The sequence below is a fragment of the Apostichopus japonicus genome, chromosome 17 (genome assembly GCF_037975245.1).
Source record: "Apostichopus japonicus isolate 1M-3 chromosome 17, ASM3797524v1, whole genome shotgun sequence".
In the NCBI taxonomy this organism is placed as follows: Eukaryota; Metazoa; Echinodermata; class Holothuroidea; order Aspidochirotida; family Stichopodidae; genus Apostichopus; species Apostichopus japonicus.
In genome coordinates, this window is record NC_092577.1 from 156,369 (window position 1) to 182,832 (window position 26,464).

General features: G+C 38.3%; 1 protein-coding gene and 1 long non-coding RNA gene across 2 annotated transcripts; both read right to left on the minus strand.

Annotated features, from left to right (window-relative positions):
* Positions 1-223: 223 nt before the first annotated feature.
* Positions 224-26,391, minus strand: LOC139984417 (T-complex protein 1 subunit alpha-like). Its single transcript, XM_071998331.1, has 12 exons — positions 26,146-26,391; positions 23,331-23,416; positions 22,401-22,529; positions 20,861-20,958; positions 12,954-13,064; positions 11,075-11,256; positions 9,625-9,751; positions 8,834-9,009; positions 7,332-7,455; positions 5,358-5,550; positions 3,780-3,943; positions 224-580 (listed from the first exon to the last, which is right to left on the minus strand). The coding sequence occupies exons 1-12, from the start codon at positions 26,210-26,212 to the stop codon at positions 406-408; spliced, it is 1,632 nt and encodes a 543-aa protein (XP_071854432.1). The 5' UTR covers positions 26,213-26,391; the 3' UTR covers positions 224-405.
* LOC139984419 (uncharacterized) lies at positions 3,950-5,351 on the minus strand. Its single transcript, XR_011799075.1, has 3 exons — positions 4,597-5,351; positions 4,217-4,398; positions 3,950-4,186 (listed from the first exon to the last, which is right to left on the minus strand). It is a non-coding gene; the product is annotated as an uncharacterized lncRNA (long non-coding RNA).
* Positions 26,392-26,464: the final 73 nt, after the last annotated feature.

The following is a 26,464-nucleotide window of genomic DNA, read 5'->3' on the forward strand; positions in this document are numbered from 1 at the left end:
AAAGGAGGTATTGGTAAGCGTTAGTGGTCTGGATACCTTGATTGGAGGCATGAATCACTCTTCTGGATACCTCAATATCCACAAGAGTGATTCTTACAATACTTTATCTGGTTCCACATACCATAAATGCTATGTAAAATTGGCATTTTACCTCACATATGAACAGCAGATTGTGTACACAGTATTTTGGGGAATCAAATTTCTTCAGTTGAAAAATGCTACACAAAATATGAACAACTAATTTATTCACTGCCAACATAGGTAAGAATCAGTGTTGGATAACTGATAGTAAAGATGCAGGGGGAAAACCTTCTGCACCAGACTTCCTGATGAGCGTATGGCGAGACAAGCAGGGTTGTAAACATCAAAAGCCTTAACCTGTTATTTAAACAAATTATTTTGATTTCAATGCCTCTCCTCTTGTTTTTCTGGATCCAACTTTATCAAGTCATCAATTCGCAGGATTGTTATTGCAGCTTCAGTTGCAAATTTTAATGATTTGATTTTAGAGATTCCTGGCTCAAAGACTCCAGCAGCTTTGTTGTCTCTGACAACTCCTTCCACCAAGTCTAATCCAACCCTGAAGAAAGAAATATAAATGAGATATTAAATGATTGGCCTTCACCCATTGAGGCAGTAGGGTGCATGCTGATACTGCAAATCCCTGGTCCTCAAATTTGAAATTTATTTTGGGGGGTTTTAGTTGGTATCGTAACTAGAGAACTTACTGAATCTTAAGACTAACATGTGCAGTAATTACTTGCACATTGAAGGTGAGAACATTTCATGTAACTACATATAGGTTTTTCAGTTTTGATCTAAAAAGAACTTTTGATGGCCATAGATTACAGTTCTGGTACTCATTAATGTGAAACTACACTAATTATGAATTTCATTGCAGCTTTACTTAGATTAAATCACCTTTTCCAGGTTTCAGACTTGAGATATACATACAAAGTATGAATATATGCAAGCTTTACTTTTAGAACTACCTCACTTACAACCTAACTCTAAGATTTTGACCTCTGGTAACCTCAAATGACCCTTGATCTCTACACAAACACAACTGATTCACACCATTCATTGCTATCATCTCAGCACTTTAACATTACACTGTTTCTTGACTACCATAAAATTCAAGAGATTACAGCATCACTGGATTGTTTACCTTTTTAGTTTCCCATGATACTTTGCTGGTGCTCTATCAGCCTAGTTAAGTTATACTAGATAAAACTCACCACTATAGAGCATACAACATTCAAGATTATAGGGATTATGTCTAGTTAAGTTATACTAGATCAAACTCACCATGATAGGGCATACAACAACCAGATTACAAGGATTATGCCTAGATAAGTTATACTAGTGAAAACTCACCTATAATAGAGCATACAACAACCAGACTGTGCAGGGATTATGCCTAGATCAGTTGCACTAGTTATAACTCACCATAATAGGGCATACAACAACCAGATTACAGGGATTATGCCTAGATAAGTTATACTAGTTAAAACTCACCATGATAGGGCGTACAACAACCAGACTGTGCAGGGATTATGCCTAGATAAGTTACACTAGTTATAACTCACCATGATAGGGCATACAACCAGATTACAGGGATTATGCCTAGATAAGTTATACTAGATCAAACTCACCATGATAGGGCATACAACAACCAGATTACAGGGATTATGCCTAGATCAGTTATACTAGTTAAAACTCACCGTGATAGGGCATACAACAACCAGACTATATGCAGGGATTATGCCTAGATAAGTTACACTAGATCAAACTCACCATGATAGGGCATACAACAACCAGATTACAGGGATTATGCCTAGATAAGTTACACTAGTTAAAACTCACCATGATAGGGCATACAACAACCAGATTACAGGGATTATGCCTAGATAAGTTATACTAGATTAAACTCATTATGATAGGGCATACAACAACCAGATTACAGGGATAATGCCTAGATAAGTTACACTAGTTAAAACTCACCATGATAGGGCATACAACAACCAGATTACAGGGATTATGCCTAGATAAGTTACACTTACACTAGTTAAAACTCACCATGATAGGGCGTACAACAACCAGACTATGTGCAGGGATTATGCCTAGATAAGTTACACTAGTTATAACTCACCATAATAGGGCATACAACAACCAGATTACAGGGATTATGCCTAGATAAGTTATACTAGTTAAAACTCACCATGATAGGGCGTACAACAACCAGACTGTGCAGGGATTATGCCTAGATAAGTTACACTAGTTATAACTCACCATGATAGGGCATACAACCAGATTACAGGGATTATGCCTAGATAAGTTATACTAGATCAAACTCACCATGATAGGGCATACAACAACCAGATTACAGGGATTATGCCTAGATAAGTTACACTAGTTAAAACTCACCGTGATAGGGCATACAACAACCAGACTATATGCAGGGATTATGCCTAGATAAGTTACACTAGTTAAAACTCACCATGATAGGGCATACAACAACCAGATTACAGGGATTATGCCTAGATAAGTTATACTAGATCAAACTCACCATGATAGGGCATACAACAACCAGACCATGTGCAGGGATTATGCCTAGATCAGTTATACTAGTTATAACTCACCATGATAGGGCATACAACAACCAGATTACAGGGATTATGCCTAGATAAGTTATACTAGATCAAACTCACCATGATAGGGCATACAACAACCAGACTATGTGCAGGGATTATGCCTAGAAAAGTTATACTAGATCAAACTCACCATGATAGGGCATACAACAACCAGATTACAAGGATTATGCCTAGATCAGTTATACTAGATCAAACTCACCATGATAGGGCATACAACAACCAGACTATGTGCAGGGATTATGCCTAGAAAAGTTATACTAGATCAAACTCACCATGATAGGGCATACAACAACCAGACTATGTGCAGGGATTATGCCTAGAAAAGTTATACTAGATCAAACTCACCATGATAGGGCATACAACAACCAGATTACAAGGATTATGCCTAGATCAGTTATACTAGTTAAAACTCACCATGATAGCCTTAGGGCATACAACAACCAGACTATGTGCAGGGATTATGCCTAGATAAGTTACACTAGTTAAACTCACCATGATAGGGCATACAACAACCAGACTATATGCAGGGATTATGCCTAGATAAGTTATACTAGATCAAACTCACCATGATAGGGCATACAACAACCAGATTACAGGGATTATGCCTAGATAAGTTATACTAGATCAAACTCACCATGATAGGGCATACAACAACCAGATTACAAGGATTATGCCTAGATAAGTTACACTAGTGAAAACTCACCATGATAGGGCGTACAACAACCAGACTATGTGCAGGGATTATGCCTAGATCAGTTATACTAGTTATAACTCACCATGATAGGGCATACAACAACCAGATTACAGGGATTATGCCTAGATAAGTTATACTAGATCAAACTCACTATGATAGGGCATACAACAACCAGATTACAGGGATTATGCCTAGATAAGTTACACTAGTTAAAACTCACCATGATAGGGCGTACAACAACCAGACTATGTGCAGGGATTATGCCTAGATCAGTTACACTAGTTATAACTCACCATGATAGGACATACAACAACCAGATTACAGGGGTTATGCCTAGATAAGTTACACTAGTTAAAACTCACCATGATAGGGCAAACAACAACCAGATTACAGGGATTATGCCTAGATAAGTTATACTAGTTAAAACTCACCACTTTAAGTCTGCCCTCTCTCCTTGTAACTGAGAAGTGTTATGGAATGCTCTGAGTTTAGCCACTAGATCAACAGAGTCTTTAGCTGCATTTACAGCCAGGGTCTTTGGGATGACCAGCAAAGAGTTGGCAAACTCTGCAATGGCCAGCTGCTCCCTGGAGCTCTGTGAGGAGAGGAAAACATATCACATGACACATGAACTTTAAGGAGAGTAAGAACACCAACTATACTTGACATCTGTAATTTAAAGTCACTTGTTTCATCAACCATAGTCATATACGGTTTCATGCATGAGTAGCTACTACTACCAATAAGCACAGCCAGAATGAGCTGCAACTAGTAATTAAAAATATAGGGGAAAAGAACCTGCTACTACCAAGATGTCTAAATAGTGACATGGTACTACCTGTGATGTATAAGAGTGACCTGCTACTACCAGTATTGTCTTAAGAGTGACCTGCTACTACCAGCATTGTTTTAAGAGTGACCTGCTACTACCAGCATTGTCTTAAGGGTGACCTGCTACTACTACTACCAGTGATGTCTTAAGGGTGACCTGCTACTACTAGTGATGTCTAAAGAGTGACCTGCTACTACCAGCATTGTCTTAAGAGTGACCTGCTACTACTACTACCAGTGATGTCTTAAGGGTGACCTGCTACTACTAGTGATGTCTAAAGAGTGACCTGCTACTACCAGTGATGTCTTGAGAGTGACCTGCTACTACTACTACCAGTGATGTCTTAAGGGTGACCTGCTACTACTAGTGATGTCTTAAGGGTGATCAGCTACTACCATTATTGCCTTAAGAGTGACCTGCTACTACCAGCATTGTCTTGAGAGTGACCTGCTACTACCAGCATTGTCTTAAGAGTGACCTGCTACTACCAGTATTGTCTTAAGAGTGACCTGCTACTACCAGCATTGTTTTAAGAGTGACCTGCTACTACTAGTGATGTCTAAAGAGTGACCTGCTACTACCAGTGATGTCTTGAGAGTGACCTGCTACTACTACTACCAGTGATGTCTTAAGGGTGACCTGCTACTACTAGTGATGTCTTAAGGGTGATCAGCTACTACCATTATTGCCTTAAGAGTGACCTGCTACTACCAGCATTGTCTTGAGAGTGACCTGCTACTACCAGCATTGTCTTGAGAGTGACCTGCTACTACCAGCATTGTCTTCAGGGTGACCTGCTACTACTAGTGATGTCTTAAGGGTGATCTGCTACTACCATTATTGTCTTAAGAGTGACCTGCTACTACCAGCATTGTCTTGAGAGTGACCTGCTACTACCAGCATTGTCTTGAGAGTGACCTGCTACTACCAGCATTGTCTTGAGAGTGACCTGCTACTACCAGCATTGTCTTTAGAGTGACCTGCTACTACCAGTGATGTCTTAAGGGTGACCTGCTACTACCATTATTGCCTTAAGAGTGACCTGCTACTACTAGTGATGTCTTTAGAGTGACCTGCTACTACCAGTGATGTCTTAAGAGTGACCTGCTACTACCATTGATGTATTAAGAATGAGCTGCTACTACCAGTGATGTATAAAGAGTGAGCTGCTACTTACCAGTGATGTAGCAAGGTTCTCAAGGTAGATAGAAAGGGCAGCTTCAACAGCTCCCCCTCCTGTTACTACTGTCTTACTCTCAAGAACTCGCTTCACAACACACAGTGAATCATGAATAGACCTTTCCATCTCGTCACACTGTGTATCATTTGCTCCCCTCAGGATGATAGAGGCAGCCTTCTTTACTTTTGGTCTAGAAAAAAAGTTAAATCCAAAAGGTGTTAACAGAGGATTAAATGTATTCAAATATTTTAGTTATATAGCTAGCCTATCAATTATTTCTTGCAAAATGTATGTTAACCCCTATTGTTAATGTATGTTAACCTTTATTTTAATGTATGTTAACCCCTATTGTTAATGTATGTTAACCTTTATTTTAATGTATGTTAACCCCTATTGTTAATGTATGTTAACCTTTATTTTAATGTTGTTAACCTTTATTTTAATGTATGTTAATCCCTATTGTTAATGTATGTTAACCCCTATTGTTAATGTATGTTAACCTTTATTTTAATGTATGTTAATCCCTATTGTTAATGTATGTTAATCCCTATTGTTAATGTATGTTAACCCCTATTGTTAATGTATGTTAACCTTTATTTTAATGTATGTTAACCCCTATTGTTAATGTATGTTAACCTTTATTTTAATGTATGTTAACCCCTATTGTTAATGTATGTTAACCCCTATTGTTAATGTATGTTAACCTTTATTTTAATGTATGTTAACCCCTATTGTTAATGTATGTTAACCTTTATTTTAATGTATGTTAATCCCTATTGTTAATGTATGTTAACCCCTATTGTTAATGTATGTTAACCTTTCTTTTAATGTATGTTAATCCCTATTGTTAATGTATGTTAACCCCTATTGTTAATGTATGTTAACCTTTATTTTAATGTATGTTAATCCCTATTGTTAATGTATGTTAACCCCTATTGTTAATGTATGTTTACCTTTATTTTAATGTATGTTAATCCCTATTGTTAATGTATGTTAACCCCTATTGTTAATGTATGTTTACCTTTATTTTAATGTATGTTAATCCCTATTGTTAATGTATGTTAACCCCTATTGTTAATGTATGTTAACCTTTATTTTAATGTATGTTAATCCCTATTGTTAATGTATGTTAACCCCTATTGTTAATGTATGTTTACCTTTATTTTAATGTATGTTAATCCCTATTGTTAATGTATGTTAATCCATATTGATAATGTATGGTAATCCCTATTGTTAATGCATATCTCTGAATGTACACTTCTAACAAATGCAGTGCTAAATACACTTGTCAAACTCACCATTGATGAATTATATTTGGTTCTGGCCTAAAATCATCATTTTCATTCAAGAACCAATCTTGAGGATATTTTTATACAAAGAACTTGAAGAATAGTCATAAACATGTGATATTCCTTAATCAGTGTCTAATTGGCTTCTAGCTAGTAATATTACATTAGCCAAGCTACCTTTACTACTTGGCTTGGTGAGTAATGTTACAGCAGCCAAGCTATCTTTACTACTTGGCTTAGGCTAGTAATGTTACAGTAGCCAAGCTACCTTTAGTACTTGGCTTCGGCTTGTAATGTTACAGTGGCCAAGCTACCTTTACTACTTGGCTTAGGCTAGTAATCTTACAGTAGCCAAGCAACATTTACTACTTGGCTTAGGCTAGTAATGTTACAGTAGCCAAGCTACCTTTACTACTTGGCTTGGTGAGTAATGTTACACTAGCCAAGCTATCTTTACTACTTGGCTTAGGCTAGTAATGTTACAGTAGCCAAGCTACCTTTAGTACTTGGCTTCGGCTTGTAATGTTACAGTGGCCAAGCTCCCTTTACTACTTGGCTTAGGCTAGTAATGTGGTTACAGTAGTCAACCTCATTTAAGTTGATTTAACAGTCCAGGTAACTTTAACTGTGTGCTACTAATATCCACTTAAGCCAGTCCCTCTTATACCTCGGTGCTTCTCACCCTTTCACAAGAATAAGTTCATCATCAGATATCCGTTCCTGGACAACCTCCTCTGCATGTCCTATCATACTTGGGTCAAAACTCTCTTCTCCTTCCAAGTTTGCCAGAGTAACCAGAAGTTGGCCTGCAGAAAAAGACAAAGTTTAAGCAATTACACACTACCATTGCAATTTAAGTTGAATAAAGACAATTTCACTCACAGTTGTCATTTTGAATGCATTAGCAAACTTAAATATGTGATACAACAGTAGCAAGATTTCAGGGCGATTCATGCAGTTTCAAAACCTTTTAAACCCTGTAGACATCTTGTATCAGGAATGCATGGTCAAAAATTCCCTACAACACTGATGTTATCATTTGTTCCATACTGTGCATACAGCATGCATGGTCAGATGTTCCCTACAACACTGATGTCATCATTTGTTCCGCACTGCATCCATCATGCATGATTAAGACCTTCCCTTCAACACTGATATTAACATTTGTTCCATACTGTGCATATGGCATGCATGGGTTAGACATCCCTTCAACACTGATGTTATCATTTGTTCCACACTGTGCATATGGCATGCATGGGTTAGACATCCCTACAACACTAATGTTATCATTTGTTCCACACTGTGCATATGGCATGCATGGTTCAGACCTTCCCTACAACACTGATGTCATCATTTGTTCCACACTGTGCATCCATCATGCATGGGTCAGACCTTCCCTACAACACTGATATTAACATTTGTTCCATACTGTGCATATGGCATGCATGGGTTAGACATCCCTTCAACACTGATGTTATCATTTGTTCCACACTGTGCATATGGCATGCATGGGTTAGACATCCCTACAACACTAATGTTATCATTTGTTCCACACTGTGCATATGGCATGCATGGTTCAGACCTTCCCTACAACACTGATGTCATCATTTGTTCCACACTGTGCATCCATCATGCATGGGTCAGACCTTCCCTACAACACTGATATTAACATTTGTTCCATACTGTGCATATGGCATGCATGGGTTAGACATCCCTACAACACTAATGTTATCATTTGTTCCACACTGTGCATATGGCATGCATGGGTTAGACATCCCTACAACACTAATGTTATCATTTGTTCCACACTGTGCATATGGCATGCATGGTTCAGACCTTCCCTACAACACTAATGTCATCATTTGTTCCACACTGTGCATCCATCATGCATGGGTCAGACCTTCCCTACAACACTGATATTAACATTTGTTCCATACTGTGCATATGGCATGCATGGGTTAGACATCCCTACAACACTAATGTTATCATTTGTTCCACACTGTGCATATGGCATGCATGGGTTAGACATCCCTACAACACTGATGTTATCATTTGTTCCACACTGTGCATATGGCATGCATGGGTTAGACATCCCGCAACACTGATGTTATCATTTGTTCCACACTGTGCATATGGCATGCATTCATTAAAACAGTGATGTTATCTTTGTTTCACTATTCTTACCTCCAGTTGCCTTGGCTATTCTCTTTAGGTCAACCTTTTTGCACCTCCTGACAGCCATAGCACCAGCTTCCACAAAGTATTTTAGGCAGAGATCATCAATACCTCCAGTGGATAGAACCACATTTGTCCCTGCTGATAAGATCTTCTCAATCCTTTCTTTAGTAATATCAGCCTCCCTGGATACCAAACAAAGGCAGATTTAGCTTTAAGTAGAAATATTAAACTGTGCTTAACTATCTAACAGTTAATTAAATTGCACTACTGAATGAATCAATCATTCTCCCAATACTTTCAGTGGACAAAACTATATGCACAGCAAAGCTTCAGCACAGCTCTTTAACTTTCATTTATCAAAATATTCAATACTCCACAACCCCACTTCCCCACTCTGATGATGTTCCCTCCTCCTCTGATAATGTTCCCCTCCCTCACTGATGCCCCCCTCCCCAATTGATGATGTTCCCCTCTCCCACTGATGATGTTCCCCTCTCCCACTGATGTTCCCTTCCTCCCACTGATGTTGCCCTTTCCCACTGATGATGTTTCCCCTCCCCCACTGATAATGCTCTATTGATAATCTTGGACTGCTTATTAACCCTTCTACCCTTCCTGTTGTCTCCACCCCCTATCCCCCCCCTCCCATTGACCATTCCTCACATACCAATCCTCCTCCTCCGGATCATTCTGTGTTTTGACCATCCAGCTACTTGCAAGTTGTCTCCCTACTAACTCCCCACACCCCCACTTCAGTCCCTGATGCTGACCCCTCCTTCCTATGTGTAGTTCCTTACCTCTGTCTAATCGCATCTAGTTTCTCCGGATTGTCAACAATGACATGAACTCCCAGGTGCATCTTAGCTTTCTGAAGGCTAAAATCTAAGAATGCAATTTTAGCGCCCGTAATCTTCTTCAACATTGCTGCAAGAAAGACAATAAAAATAATAACAGATTTTCACCTCCATTGTAGATTATATATAGCTACTAATACTACAACTGAGCAACAAATTAGAACAAAAGAGATGCAACAAAACATTAATATTTATGCACTCCTTTAGGATTAATAAAACATTTACATACTTTAGTAAGTCTAAAACACTTCCATAGGCTGCCACTTACACACACATGTGCTACCAGCCTGCCACACACATCCACAGGCTACCCCAAACATGTGCTGCCAGCCTGCCTCACTCAACAGGCTGCCACGAACATACACATGTGCTGCCAGCCTACCTCACACATCCACAGGCTGCCACTAACACGTGTACACATGTGCTACCAGCCTGCCACACACATCCACAGGCTACCCTGTACATGTGCTGCCAGCCTGTCTCACTCAACAGGCTGCAAGGAACATACACATGGGTTGCCAGCCTACCTCACACATCCACAGGCTGCCACTAACACGTGTACACATGTGCTACCAGCCTGCCACACACATCCTCAGGCTATCCCGTACATGTGTTGCCAGCCTGCCTCACTCAACAGGCTGCCAGGAACATACACATGGGTTGCCAGCCTACCTCACACATCCACAGGCTGCCACTAACACGTGTACACATGTGCTATCAGCCTGCCACACACATCCACAGGCTACCCCGTACATATTCTGCCAGCCTACCTCACACATCCACAGGCTGCCACTTACACACATGTGCTACCAGCCTGCCACACACATCCTCAGGCTATCCCGTACATGTGCTGCTAGCCTGCCTCACTCAACAGACTGCCAGGAACATACACATGGGTTGCCAGCCTACCTCACACATCCACAGGCTGCCACTAACACACACATGTGCTACCAGCCTGCCACACACATCCACAGGCTACCCCGTACATGTGCTGCCAGTCTGTCTCACTCAACAGGCTGCCACGAACATACACATGGGTTGCCAGCCTGCCACACACAACCACAGGCTACCCCGTACATGTGTTGCCAGCCTGCCTCACTCAACAGGCTGCCACGAACATACACATGGGTTGCCAGCCTACCTCACACATCCACAGGCTGCCACGAACATACACATGGGTTGCCAGCCTGCCACACACATCCACAGGCTGCCACGATTATATACATGTGCTGCCAGCCTACCTCACACATCCACAGGCTGCCACTAACACGTGTACACATGTGCTATCAGCCTGCCACATACATCCACAGGCTGCCCTGTAAATGTGCTGCCAGTCTGCCTCACTCAACAGGTTGCCACAAACATACACATTTACATAAGGAAAGGGACTCACCTTGAGAGGCAACTGTGCAGTTAAGAGCATAGCCATCTACCAAGATAGTATCCTTGGCACTCTTGCCGTGAGCTTTAAGAAGATTTATGGCCTTGATTGGGCATTTGACAACTCCTTTGTTGTCTGTCATCTTCACAGCATTGGCAGCATCAACCACCATGTTAGAGAAAAAATCAGCATCTCTGCAAAATAAGTCAGAAATGGAAAACATGCATTGCTTCCAAGACATAATAAGTGCAATTTTGAGATAGCATGTTCACAACGTTTATACATCTTGAACTCTGCTGACCTCAAATGACCTTCAACTTCCACTAATCACAATCAGTTCCATCTACTAAATACGAGGCTCAAACAGACCAAGTAGACAATCCATCCATGTTGAGATATCATGTTTACAAAGTTTGCAGACTTTAGAGCACTCAAATCAAAGCGGCTTGCACTCAACACAGGGCATCCATAAAATAATGTAGGTATCTTGCACTCAATTCAGGGCATCCATACAATACTGTAGGTGTCTTGCACTCAATTCAGGGCATCCATACAACACTGTAGGGGTGTTGCACTCAACACAGGGAATCCATACAATAATGTAGATATCTTGCACTCAATTCAGGGCATCCATACAATACTGTAGGTGTCTTGCACTAAATTCAGGGCATCCATACAACACTGTAGGAGTGTTGCACTCAACACAGGGCATCCATACAATAATGCAGGTATCTTGCACTCAATGCAGGGCATCCATACAATACTGTAGGTATATTGGACTCAACACAGGGCATCCATACAATACTGTAGGTGTCTTGCACTCAATTCAGGGCATCCATACAATACTGTAGGTATATTGGACTCAACACAGGGCATCCATAGAACCACTGTAGGTATCTTGCACTCAATACAAGGCATCCATACAATACTTATTAGGTTGATCCAATTCCAATTTGCCTTTTAACAAATATCCTTGTTCATCTGTTGCACTACACTCTAAAAAGAGGCTTCTTATACTCCATGTACACCATCCATATTCCTCTCACAATGCCTCTAATAATTTTAAGTATGAAAATCAGACCATGATAAATAAATTTATATAAAGGAAGTTTCTACTGCCTATTTAGATCTTATGACTTCTACCTTTTGCTGATTTTGTTATCAAGCCTACAGAAAATATCAGCTATTCTGTGCTGTTAAAAATGCTACTGCTGCACACACATATGTATACAAACCAATGCAACAATAACGATGTTCAACCACATATTGTAGAATTGTATACTCAGGTTACATCATCGCATGAAAGAGTATGCAATGAAAACAATTCCTGCAGCCTGAGTGAATTACTTAGAAGTTGTGAGAACAGAATCTTGCTAATTTGGCTTGATTGATGATTTCGAACATTGATGATGCTAAACTTGATGTTTAACTTGAGACGCCTTCAGGGTTATTCTGCTCAGGCTTTAGCAACTTGATACGGCAGAGGACTGATGAAACTTGCTTTGTTGAAACAACTCAGTTATGTGAAGCGTTGCAATGTGGCTATAATGTGTTCAAGCTATTGCATATGTGGCTGTAATGGCTGTTGCAAGGTGGCTGTACTGTGGAGTTGTTGCTATGTGTTTGTAATGTGAAGCTGTTGCAAGGTGGCTGTACTGTGGAGTTGTTGCTATGTGTTTGTAATGTGAAGCTGTTGCAAGGTGGCTGTACTGTGGAGTTGTTGCTATGTGTTTGTAATGTGAAGCTGTTGCAAGGTGGCTGTATGGTGGAGTTGTTGCTATGTGTTTGTTATACCAAATTGATGCAAGGTGACTCTATTGTCAAGCATTTTCTGCATTTGATCAAATCACATAAGAGTATTATGAGGTATAGAGTGGTTCTTGTATCTCACCTGCCAATGAGCTTGGATGACATGGAGGTCTTTGCAGCATTCACAACACTGTCTCTTCCCAGCTCATCAACACTGATGGTAAGATGTTCATTAATATACCTACAGGCTTCTCTGGAAAGACAAAAACAAACAATTAAACCATTTAGTATCTTGAATCAGGATATAAAAGTCTTTATTTCTATAATAAAGGTTCACTCCAAACAGTAATGTTTGCACCGACACTGAAATAACAAACATACAAGTAATAAAGGTTGCAGAACCTTGTGCTACACATATTTGAGGTTGGTTTAATATGAAGTGAGAATAAATGAGGCATACAAAAACTTTCTACTGGTGTCAAGGTTAAATATGTTATAAAAAGACAACTGGTTAAAATATTTGATTGCATGTTTATACAAAAAATGATAACTGAAAGACTTTTCACTTTCACAGAGTGTTGTAGCTGTCCAGTCTGCTGCATACTTACTTCACTGCACACGTAAGGAGACTAAAGTCCTCCTTAGATCTGTAGTAAGCTAAGATTTCCATTGACTAAGTTTCTCCTTAAATCTAACTGAAACTTGATTTATGGTCTGCATACGTAAGGAGACTAAAGTCCTCCTTAGATCTGTAGTAAGCAAAGATTTCCATTGACTAAGTTTCTCCTTAAATCTGACTGAAACTTGATTTATGGTCTGAACACGTAAGGAGACTAAAGTCCTCCTTAGATCTGTAGGAAGCTAAGATTTCCATTGACTAAGTTTCTCCTTAAATCTAACTGAAACTTGATTTATGGTCTGCATACGTAAGGAGCTAAAGTCCTCCTTAGATCTGTAGTAAGCTAAGATTTCCATTGACTAAGTTTCTCCTTAAATCTGACTGAAACTTGATTTATGCTCTGCAAACATAAGGAGACTAAAGTCCTCATTAGATCTGTAGTAAGCTAAGATTTCCATTGACTAAGTTTCTCCTTAAATCTGGCTGAAACTTGATTTATGCTCTGCAAACATAAGGAGACTAAAGTCCTCCTTAGATCTGTAGTAAGCTAAGATTTCCATTGACTAAGTTTCTCCTTAAATCTGACTGAAACTTGATTTATGCTCTGCAAACATAAGGAGACTAAAGTCCTCCTTAGACCCGTAGTAAGCTAAGATTTCCATTGACTAAGTTTCTCCTTAAATCTGACTGAAACTTGATTTATGGTCTGAACACGTAAGAAGACTAAAGTCCTCCTTAGATTTGTAGGAAGCAAAGATTTCCATTGACTAAGTTTCTCCTTAAATCTAACTGAAACTTGATATATGCTCTGCAAACATAAGGAGACTAAAGTCCTCCTTAGATCTGTAGAAAGCTAAGATTTCCATTGACTAAGTTTCTCCTTAAATCTGACTGAAACTTGATTTATGCTCTGCAAACATAAGGAGACTAAAGTCCTCCTTAGATCTGTAGTAAGCTAAGATTTCCATTGACTAAGTATCTCCTTAAATCTGACTGAAACTTGATTTATGCTCTGCAAACATAAGGAGACTAAAGTCTCCTTAGATCTGTAGTAAGCTAAGATTTCCATTGACTAAGTTTCTCCTTAAATCTGGCAGAAACTTGATTTATGCTCTGCAAACATAAGGAGACTAAAGTCCTCCTTAGATCTGTAGTAAGCTAAGATTTCTAAGTTTCTCCTTAAATCTGACTGAAACTTGATTTATGGTCTGCATACGTAAGGAGCTAAGGTCCTCCTTAGATCTGTAGTAAGCTAAGATTTCCATTGACTAAGTTTCTCCTTAAATCTGACTGAAACTTGATTTATGGTCTGCACACGTAAGGAGACTAAAGTCCTCCTTAGATCTGTAGTAAGCTAAGATTTCCATTGACTAAGTTTCTCCTTAAATCTGGCTGAAACTTGATTTATGGTCTGCATACATAAGAAGCTTAAGTCCTCCTTAGATCTGTAGTAAGCTAAGATTTCCATTGACTAAGTTTCTCCTTAAATCTGACTGAAACTTGATTTATGCTCTGCAAACATAAGGAGACTAAAGTCCTCCTTAGATCTGTAGTAAGCTAAGATTTCTAAGTTTCTCCTTAAATCTGACTGAAACTTGATTTATGGTCTGCATACGTAAGGAGACTAAAGTCCTCCTTAGATCTGTAGTAAGCTAAGATTTCCATTGACTAAGTTTCTCCTTAAATCTGGCTGAAACTTGATTTATGGTCTGCATACATAAGAAGCTTAAGTCCTCCTTAGATCTGTAGTAAGCTAAGATTTCCATTGACTAAGTTTCTCCTTAAATCTGACTGAAACTTGATTTATGGTCTGCACACATAAGGAGCTAAGGTCCTCCTTAGATCTGTAGTAAGCTAAGATTTCCATTGACTAAATTTCTCCTTAAATCTGACTGAAACTTGATTTATGGTCTGCACACGTAAGGAGACTAAAGTCCTCCTTAGATCTGTAGTAAGCTAAGATTTCCATTGACTAAGTTTCTCCTTAAATCTGGCAGAAACTTGATTTATGCTCTGCAAACATAAGGAGACTAAAGTCCTCCTTAGATCTGTAGTAAGCTAATATTTCTAAGTTTCTCCTTAAATCTGACTGAAACTTGATTTATGGTCTGCATACATAAGAAGCTTAAGTCCTCCTTAGATCTGTAGTAAGCTAAGATTTCCATTGACTAAGTTTCTCCTTAAATCTGACTGAAACTTGATTTATGGTCTGCACACATAAGGAGCTAAGGTCCTCCTTAGATCTGTAGTAAGCTAAGATTTCCATTGACTAAATTTCTCCTTAAATCTGACTGAAACTTGATTTATGGTCTGCACACGTAAGGAGACTAAAGTCCTCCTTAGATCTGTAGTAAGCTAAGATTTCCATTGACTAAGTTTCTCCTTAAATCTGGCAGAAACTTGATTTATGCTCTGCAAACATAAGGAGACTAAAGTCCTCCTTAGATCTGTAGTAAGCTAAGATTTCTAAGATTCTCCTTAAATCTGACTGAAACTTGATTTATGGTCTGCATACGTAAGGAGACTAAAGTCCTCCTTAGATCTGTAGTAAGCTAAGATTTCCATTGACTAAGTTTCTCCTTAAATCTAACTGAAACTTGATTTATGGTCTGCATACATAAGAAGCTTAAGTCCTCCTTAGATCTGTAGTAAGCTAAGATTTCCATTGACTAAGTTTCTCCTTAAATCTGACTGAAACTTGATTTATGGTCTGCACACATAAGGAGCTACAGTACTGATTTCGCTTAACTCCCGTTAAAATTCGTTGAAAGAAAAATAACCGAAATTCTTCGTTTTTTATCGAAATTCCCCGATTTTTATCGATTTTTATCGAATTTTATCGATTGGTTATACCAGTCATTTCCTTCGCGGAATTTTCAACGATGCGTTGAAATTCTTTTTTAAACGAAATAGAAGGTCAATATGTGGTTACGCGAAACGTCGGAAAACGCGTAACTTCGTTTATTAATATCAGTTAGACTTTGGTTCAGTCGTTTGAAAGAGGGAATATTTACAAAAGCATTCTCATGCTTAAATGAGTAGTAACACTCAAAGAAACGTGTAGTTAAACTGACGGGGGACGTTTTCTGACTGTGAACCCCAAACACAGTGACATAAGTCTTAACTTCGCCAGGAATTCGAGAGGCTGCAGTACAAGCTATGTACCACGAGGCACCCTACCAAATAAGTTGAAGTTCTGTTTAACCATTTAAATAACAATGAATGGACATATAAACTTGGTTTACTTGCAGATTACGAAAAACAGTTATTTTTAAGAGATGTAAATTTGGTTTTTTATGAGAGTTGAAGTATGAAACTTTGTTTTCGAGCGAAAACATATTACTTGAAGCAAAATAAAGATGCCCCGCCCATTCTGCGAGGACGCTTCCATTTTTCAAAGAGGCGTTTTCTCTTTTTATTTTTTCTATTTTGTTAACATTTTAAACATGAAAATTATTTAAAAATATGTGAAGAACTGAGTAATGTACTGCAAACTATCTATAAAAAACAGAAAAACGATGTTTTAGGCATGAATAATGTGTTCAATATAACTAAAGTAGTAGGCCAATAGTCATAAGCTCATGATAGTGTCGTCAATTCGTTTTCTCAGTTTATATTTGAGACATATATCACCCGTGTACATCGATCAATGGCATGTTGAAATCCCGTGTGAAAATATGTTGACCCCAAAAGACGCAAATGGTCGTTCTAGAAAGTACCGTCATAACATTAACAACACAAGGCCAGTTTGCTCTCTCAGGTCTGCACGTGTACATCCATTTTTTCACACATGGTATTATGCTGTGCATGCATTGCGGGCGGGATTGCGGCAAACATAAAAGAAAATGAATGAAAATGAAAAACTTACGATATTTTTCACAAATATTGATGCTTAGATAAGTGCTTCCTCACAATCAACGAGCCGCCCTAAAATTCGCTCCGCTTACGTAAAACTTCTATATATATAACACATGGAAAAACCCGAGATTTTACACACATAATTCCCACTGACATTGGTCACAGAACATAAGTAGGTCATTGAACTTTGCCCAAGTTCATCGCACCATGGGAACGACACAACACATTGAACATGATGTTACATCTCCCGCCATCTGGACGCCGAGTGTAAATTTTGATGTTATATGCAAATTATGAATGGTACTGCGCAGCGCGATTAAAACTTAACCTGCGTAATTTGTTTTCTTAACATGACTTTTAATAAGTAGGCAGGAAAGGTGGGTAAGTTTACTAATTTAGGCGAGTTTTTGTTTAAAATCTTGTGATAGATAGACAAATATATTGTTTTTTTTTTCTTCAAAAGTTACGATGTTGCCGAAGGCCGAGTGATATAAATTCAGTGATCTGAACTTCTGAAGACCACGAATACTGATCATGTGTGTTATTCTTTTCAGCAATTATTACACGAAAGGTTCGCAATATTATTGGGCCTAATTAGTAATTAACATACATTGGTCTTGTTGCCTGAATTGCTACCTGCTGGAAAAAAACTTAATTATTGTACTCATAATGTCCTATTTTCATTAATAGTCGAGTGACCGTGCGTCGAAAAAACCCTGATCGGGAAACAGCGTTTAAACGTTTAACCGACCGGCAGGCGATACGGTGAAACGGTTAGCGAAATATCTGTTAGGTCACACCCTTACTTAAACACACACAAAAACGATCTTATTGAATGAAAATATACTAAAAACCATATCGCAAAAACACAAAATCGCTTATAACTCGAAAACGGAAGGAGATATCGACTTTTGTCGGCTGTATAGGGATTTCCTAAGCCGAATTTTGATGCGCTCTATCCACCTGTGTCATTTATGAGCTTCTCTGACGTAAGCTGCAGTACGTAATTTCTCTATACCAGTTCCGCGAAATTTATTTACTGTACGCAATAAGCATCGTTCGTTATGTTTTCTTTCACAACGAATATTCAAAGTTGTGCTCCACACGCTTCACAGATATTGTTTTATGTCGTTCATTTTCAATTTTACTTTAAAATTACCTTTTTCGAACGATGCATTGCATGCTTTATTAAACATTCCTGATAAGTAAAACTAAGGAAGGATATTCAAATATGTACTTTTTTCATTTGATATGATTTTATGAGCTGTTCCACTTGAAAAACGATGATAAAACCGAAAAACAAAACATCTACTTCTCATGTGACGCATACCGGGAGACTCATAAAAACTCCCCCTTCTCATTAAATTAAATGTACATGCCGTCAGGCCAGTTGAAAGCCGTTAGGCCAGTTGAAAGCCCTCCCTACTAATGTTTGATCAGCTCTTCCCAATATACAATACTCAAATAAGCAATGAAAATATATTCATTTTCCACAGATTTCTACCCAACATGGGCCTCAAGTCACTGCTTTATTTTCTTAGTAGTCATGGAAACAATTGTTTGCAACTCTCTTGCTGGCCAGGTGTTTTCAAGTTTTATTAATAGCACGACTTCTGATTGGTTCATTCAAGATAAACTTTCTATCCCTGCTGGATTGTTCTACTTATAATATGAATGAATATTTGGTTTTCAGGTAACATCCATTCCATTACGAACAGTAGGGGTAAAATAATGTTTGCTTCTAGAGGCAGCCAGCCATAGGTTCAGAAAAATACTATGCTAATTAACAGATGGTAGGCGTGAATTTGACAAAGCCAGGTTTATGATTGGACTAAGCCTCTCAAAAAAAGTTTGGTGGTGGGGATATCCAGGGTAGGGAATACACATGTTAGCAGCAAACTGCAGGTGGCCCAGACCCAGGCTGCGACCTAAATACCAGGGCAGTCCATCTGCATTCGCGGGCAACTTACAGTAACGGGTTAGGGGGAAAATAACAGGATGTTTTTTATTTTGCGTGCATTGAAGCTGGGGGAGATTTTTGGGACGGAATGCGCTCTGAGAAAAGTTTGAAAGTGAGTGCGGTTCTGTAGTAAACGGTACTGTAGTACGTCAAGTAACACAGGAATTTATTGGAAATAAAGATCTCTTTGATATCCAGCTACGACTGTTTCATTGTGGATATTTTTTTTTATTTCTTGTTTTTCTGACGCTGCGTTCCTTGGTGAGCTAACCTAAACTTATCTTAGTTTAATACTAGCCTATAACTTAAGAGTCGTAGAATGTGCTTATTACGATCGATCAAGACTAGTTTTTATTATCCTAGCCAAATCATTTTTCAAACACCTAGTACAGAACTTACTCTACTGTATCTACAATCAAACTTTTGTAACATTTGTAATATTCCTCTACAACTTCTGGTAGAGTCTGAAAACGGCTGTAGTTAAACTAAGGATTCAACGCAAGTCACAACCTTGATATGTCTAGAATTGCCTTTGCGGTTTTTGATCGCGATAACTTTCGTGGAAATTTCGTTGAAACTTCGTTGACAACCGTGCCCGCAGTAGTCTAAATCTTGTCAACGAAATTATTCGTTTTTAACCGATTTTCAACGTTTTTTATCGATTTTCAACGTTTGTTATCGATCGTTGATTTTTTTTCAACGGGAGTTAAGCGAAATCAGTACTGTAAAGTCCTCCTTAGATCTGTAGTAAGCTAAGATTTCCATTGACTCAGTTTCTCCTTAAATCTGACTGAAACTTGATTTATGGTCTGCACACATAAGGAGCTAAGGTCCTCCTTAGATCTGTAGTAAGCTAAGATTTCCATTGACTAAGTATCTCCTTAAATCTGGCAGAAACTTGATTTATGGTCTGCACACATAAGGAGCTAAGGTCCTCCTTAGATCTGTAGTAAGCTAAGATTTCCATTGACTAAGTATCTCCTTAAATCTGGCAGAAACTTGATTTATGGCCTGCACACATAAGGAGCTAAAGTCCTCCTTTTGCCATACACTATTTACAGTAGTGTACATATGATGGTATAGACATGACACAATGTATACTACTGTATGGTATGCAACTTTCATAACGTCTGTTAAAATGTTATAGGCTATAAATACACTGTGATGTCGGAAATCAATGTAAAGTAACAGTGCCTAGAGAGAAAATGCAAGAATAAAAATACTTCACTTTAACTAATTTTATTTAGCCCATTAAATTTTGTAGAAGATATTACTTATCGATCTTGATGTCACAAGAACATGACCTTTAAGGGCCTAATACACACATAACTAGACTTAAGTCCTCCTTAGATCTGAAGTAAGCTGATTTATTAAACTTAAGCCAGGTACAAGCTTTTAAAGTTAAGGTTAATTAAGATTCATTTTAAGCCAGGTGCAAGCTTATAAGGCTAATTAAGATTCATTTTAAGCCAGTTGCAAGCTTTTAAGTCTAATTATGATTCATTATAAACCAGGTACAAAATTTTAAGGCTAATTAAGATTAATTTTAAATCTTTATAGGTTCTGTACACATCAGAAATGGTTGAATCTGGTGTGGTGAAGGTTGACTTACTTGCATGCTAATCTGTAGCCACTGATGATTGTAGTTGGGTGAATCTTCTGTTTCACTAATTCATCGGCATTTTTTAGTAGCTCTGCTGCTATAAGAACCTGGAAAACAAACAAAAAGCATGATACCAGCCTCATATTATAATTTGGTATTATACTTGTAATGCTAGTAACACACCACTCAAACATTTGTAGATAAAATTTGGCTTGTTACTGGGGCTTGCAAGATGGCTAGAGCAACCAACCTATTCACTGTTCCTCCAATACTGTACACAAGGGCTTTTACTGTGGCCAGTAGCAAAGAAATTCCATGTTGCTCGGACTCCAAAATCTTTTTCATGACAACAAAGTTTGATAACGTTTTCATATTGCACCATCATTCAAATGTAATATTACCTCCTTTAGGTGATTGCATACCTTTGCAATGAAGGTATGAACTGCTAAATATTCATGGATTTTGTGACATTTTTTATTTGTAGTACACAACTTAATTAAGGGTGAAAAGATTGCTTGGCTGTTATCTCAGTGATGCCCTTGTACTGCATCTTGAACAATCAATCTATCATTTTCAGCAAAATCAGCAAAATATGACAAGGATTTGCTTCAATGTTGTCTTTGTAAAAACAGTTCCAGGAACCAGGTCCCACCATTCATTTGTCCCCTTAACAGAAGATGTGCCACATTTCTGCAGATACAGCTCTACTAGGAAGACCATTGTTAACTTGCACCCAGACTTGCAGAGACAATCATCTGAAGCATCATCTCATATTCTATATCAGCTTGGCCTTTACATAGCATGTATATATGATAATCAGTGACACATTGGAACTAGTATGGAGAGGCCACATTTCTGCAGATACAGCTCTACTAGGAAGACCATTGTTAACTTGCACCCAGACTTACGGGAACAATCATCTGAAGCATCATCTCATATTCTATATCAGCTTGGCCTTTACATAGCATGTTTATATGATAATCAGTGACACATTGGAACTAGTATGGAGAGGTCAGAGATGCAAGTTGATGTTAAAATTAACTTCATGAGAAACTCAGAGAATGGTGCATTGTCTTGGCCAAGTATACCTGATGATTTTAGGGTGCCATTCCCAGCATGTACTTTGCCTTCTTGGCATCCCTAGGAAGGCAATACAAACTTTCCTCCAAAGACCCACAACAAGTGATGAAAGAGTTAATGGAAATGTAGCATTTTAAAAGCACAGCATCAGCACTAAATATTTATATAACACATGCTTCAGTAATAGGTCAGTATGCATTTCCAATAATTGCACATACATGCCCTGGAGGAGATGAAGGTTGATGCACACTGCAGGAGAGAATAGTACTACTGTAGTACCACTACTGTAGTACTACTACAGTATGTACAACTTTGGAAGAGTGTACGCTAAATAGGACTTTGGCATTGTTGTACTCCCCCAGTCTGCCTATATGTATTATTTTTTAACATTACACCATTGCATACTTGCATGATTACCATGTAAGATGACAGGTTTAATGATTGCATGAATGCTTGATAAAGGACTTACCACTGAGGTGGTTCCATCTCCTACTTCTTGATCTTGGAGATCAGCTAACTCCACCAATATCTTTGCTGATGGGTGTTCTACCTCTAATAATTTCAGAATTGTTGCCCCATCATTTGTAACTGTGACATCCTGACAAAGAAAGAATGAGTTGTTAAGTTCTTTCTTTAGAAGTGACAGTACTGGTTATGCATTCCTATCAGTCTTTCATAATAAGATAATGTTCAATATGTACATGTATGAACTAAACCATTCTCCCACAGACTCACCCAAGTCTGCTACCATATGACATGTATGTATGAATTTAATCAGTCTCTCTCAGACTTCACCCAAGTCTGCTACCATATATACACTGTATGTATCAACTTAACCAGTCTCTCTCAGACTTAACCCAAGTCTGCTGCCATTCTGTATGTATGAACTTAACCAGTCTTAATCAGACTTACCCAAGTCTGCTACAAGTACACAGATTTGGTTTTCCTTGTCAATTTATTCACTTTAATGACATTCTAAGTATTGCAGGACTTTCCTGATTCAAGGTTAAAGTTTAATGAATGCTTTGTAAGGGTTACAGGGAAAGTTAAGGTGTGTATATGTCAATTTTCCATTCAAGTCAGCCTCATCTCTACTGCTGTTCACACTGGCAAATGTCCATGTTTTTGGCAAACGTTGGTAAAACAATAATTGGTAAGCAAAGTCTTAGCAGTTCTATCAACACAGTACTACTCAGTTAACTTTGCTCTACAGGATTGATGGAATGGACAACCCACAGGTTTTTCTTTCTTTGGTTGATGACAGCTGTCTGAAATCCAATAACAATACAATTCATTAGCTTGGCTAGTGCACCTTCATTTACTAAGTGATTTAAAAAAAAAAACATAGAAACATAAACATAGAATTAAAATACAAAAGTAAGTTGCAATCTTTACTTACCCCAACATCATCCACAAGCATCTTATCAAGTCCAACAGGACCAAGAGAACTCTTGACAATGTTGGCTATGGACGATGCCGCCATCACTGTAAGGTAAAGAAAGTAAAAGCATTGTCTCATTTCATGAATGATATGATCAACCTGAATATATTACAAAGTATTCTATCAGAGCTCAAATTAAGTAAAACACTTCATAAGTACATACAGTAGCTTAATTATTCATGAAATGAGATTGACAAACGATTTCAGAAGTCAGGTGTTTTGTCCAGGGATGCCAGTTTGGCATTTTACAAGCCCCAAGAAACGACATATTTGGCATTTTTCAAATTAACTTTTCAATGAGTTCAAATAGCATTTGGGCTATTAATTTTTGTATCAGAAGCACTGGCAATCCGGTTTTTTCATGCTCACATTATATTGAGAACGATACTTTTGGCCGTGGAAAGCAGAATCATAACTAGGATTTTCAAAACTTGCACATCGGGAACACATCCAAAAGAAGATCCAAACGCTCGTCCCTGCAATCTGGCATAAAACCTTGCATTTTAAACTTCCTTGTACAGTAACAGAGCATGCGTAGCGCTAATGACCCCTGAAGGCACATTCGTTTCAGTGTTGGAAAACCTTGCTTGATTTCAAATGAACACACTTCAAACAACTGTTGATTTCCCGCTGGTGTTCACCCACAAAGAATTTGGTGTTGGGTCCAGGGGTTAGCCATACGGGGGCAAAATTTTGGTATATTTGAATGTCTGGCGACAAACAAATCACAGCTGCATATGCAAAATGCTGACAAATTTTCAATTTACATTGTCATGAAACTGACTAAAAACATGAAAATGTCAAGTAAGAGTAGCTACATTTTGATTGTTTATTGGTATTCCTTGTGCTAGTGTCTTAATTGTTAAGCACCTGTATACTTATGCTAAGAAGTTGATGTTTGAATTACTACAAATCGTCTTGTGCAAGCAGTTTCATACATATGAAGTGCGTGATTTTCGTAAATTTTAGTAGATAACATAAAATACACATCTTTTTTACTTCTTTTTTAAAATAGGGTCAAAACACTCCTGAAAATTGGTATTTAAAGAAAAATTGAAATTTACCCACAGAAGTAAGATTTTTTAAGCTTAAGGGCGCTGTTCGTAAAACATACGACCTGCTGGACTATTTTTTTGCACTTTTCCAGTACAACTACCACTGGACAAGGATCATATGCAAATTAAATCTCAAACATGCCTTTGTTTGTGAATATGGAGTACTCTCATTTTCTGCCAATTTAACAAGTGTCTGATATAACGAATGTAAGTACTAGTGTTTGCACAGGTTATCTGGATACCCGGGTGCCCAACGGGCGCGATACTACCTGGTTCCTAATTTATTACCCAAATCCTACACAAAGTGTGATTTTTTTGGGGCAAACCGATGGTTAGGCAAGATTTTCCCATTAACTTAGTGTGGTGTTAGGCTAACATGTGGTCAAAGATATCAGCAACAACGAAAGTATTCCATGGATATCTTATAACTGCGCCACAACTTGAATAAACAGATGGTTAGGCTAGATGTCCCCATTGAGTTAGTGTGGTGTTAGGCTATAATGTGGTCGAAGATAACAGCCGTAATGAAAGTATTCCACGGATATCTAATAACTGTGTCACAATTTCAGTGAATAAACAGATGGTTATGCTAGATTTTCACATTGACTTAGTGTGGTGTTAGGCTACCATGTGGAAGAAAGTGAAAAAACTCTGTTATTATTTTTCATTCCTTTTTTTTTATAGAAGGAAAGACTGACAAGGAATTTACGAGATGTTACTAATGGATTATAGACGGGATAACTAAAAATTATAATTGCAAGTGGCTTTTTACTAATCGTTTATTCCAAATGCGATCAAATTGCGGGAATCGCCTAATTCAGCAGCTAATGCGAACCCTGAGCCTACATAATATAGTAGTAGTAACACTTTTTAAGAGCTGAATTGGATATTTCTATGGTCTAATCCAAAAGAGGTGGAAAGCAACATTAGCAGCGGCGGCAGTGAGATGTTAGTAGTGATGTTAAACAAGTTAATGAAAGAAAAAGAGCAAATAGAAATTATTGAGGAAGGCTTCATTCCTTATCAAACAGACACCTATTTGAACATGAAAACATTGTCAGTGGAGAATATAATTCATTTAGTATAGCATCCAATATGTAATTTCTGGAAAATTGCACTACACAAGGGTAAACCATTTTTTCGGGTACCTGGATACCCGACAGGAAACGGCTCTCGGGTACCCGGTTCCCGTTTTTTGGACCCGTGTAAACATTAGTAAGTACTGAAAGAGTCCAAGGTATGTGATAGATAGGTTGTTTCTCTTTTCAAAAGCAAGGTGAAGCAATCTTCATTACTGATATTCAGAATAATTATTTATGTGTTCTGTTTGTTATATTGTGTATGATTTATATGTGCAGGGATCCTGGGGAGAACACTGGTTCACCGGTGACAGGATCCCTGGTTACGAATAAAGTTAATAAATAAATTGACAAGTAAAAATTATCTGGGCAAGTTGCTTTAAAAATTAAAGTCAATGTACGGCCGTGTCTTAATACAGTGGTGGTATTTTAGTTTACATAAGGCAAGCCTAACATTTGCTTACTGTATGTTGGATTTTCAACCAAGCACACGGCATAAACTATTGTGAATGATGACTCGTACGATAGACCTAACATTTTGCACACTGAGGTCTAACGTCACGCCTTGTAGTCGTAGCCTACCGTAGATTAGTCCTTACCGAACTTAGCCTAGTAACAAAAACCACAACACATTATTACCATTTTGAGTTCGAACACTTTCTCCAGATGTCCGCTGGCCACCGATCGTTAAAGCGGTCGTTGCCATTTCAGTAATTTGCGTACCGTTCTGTTTTTATATAACAGGTATAGAACGTTTAGGCTTTATCTTTTGACAGGCGATGTTGTTTCTCAGTCCCGAGACGGTTAATTGTTGGGTGCAACTAACTAGGCGCTATGCAAGCTGTGGTAACAGTACATGTAGTATATACAACAGTTTTGCATTTCAAACCACACACAGTGTGCCATGTGCTCAATGCAGCTCTCGCGACTTCGCGTAAATCTGTCACCCTCTGAACAT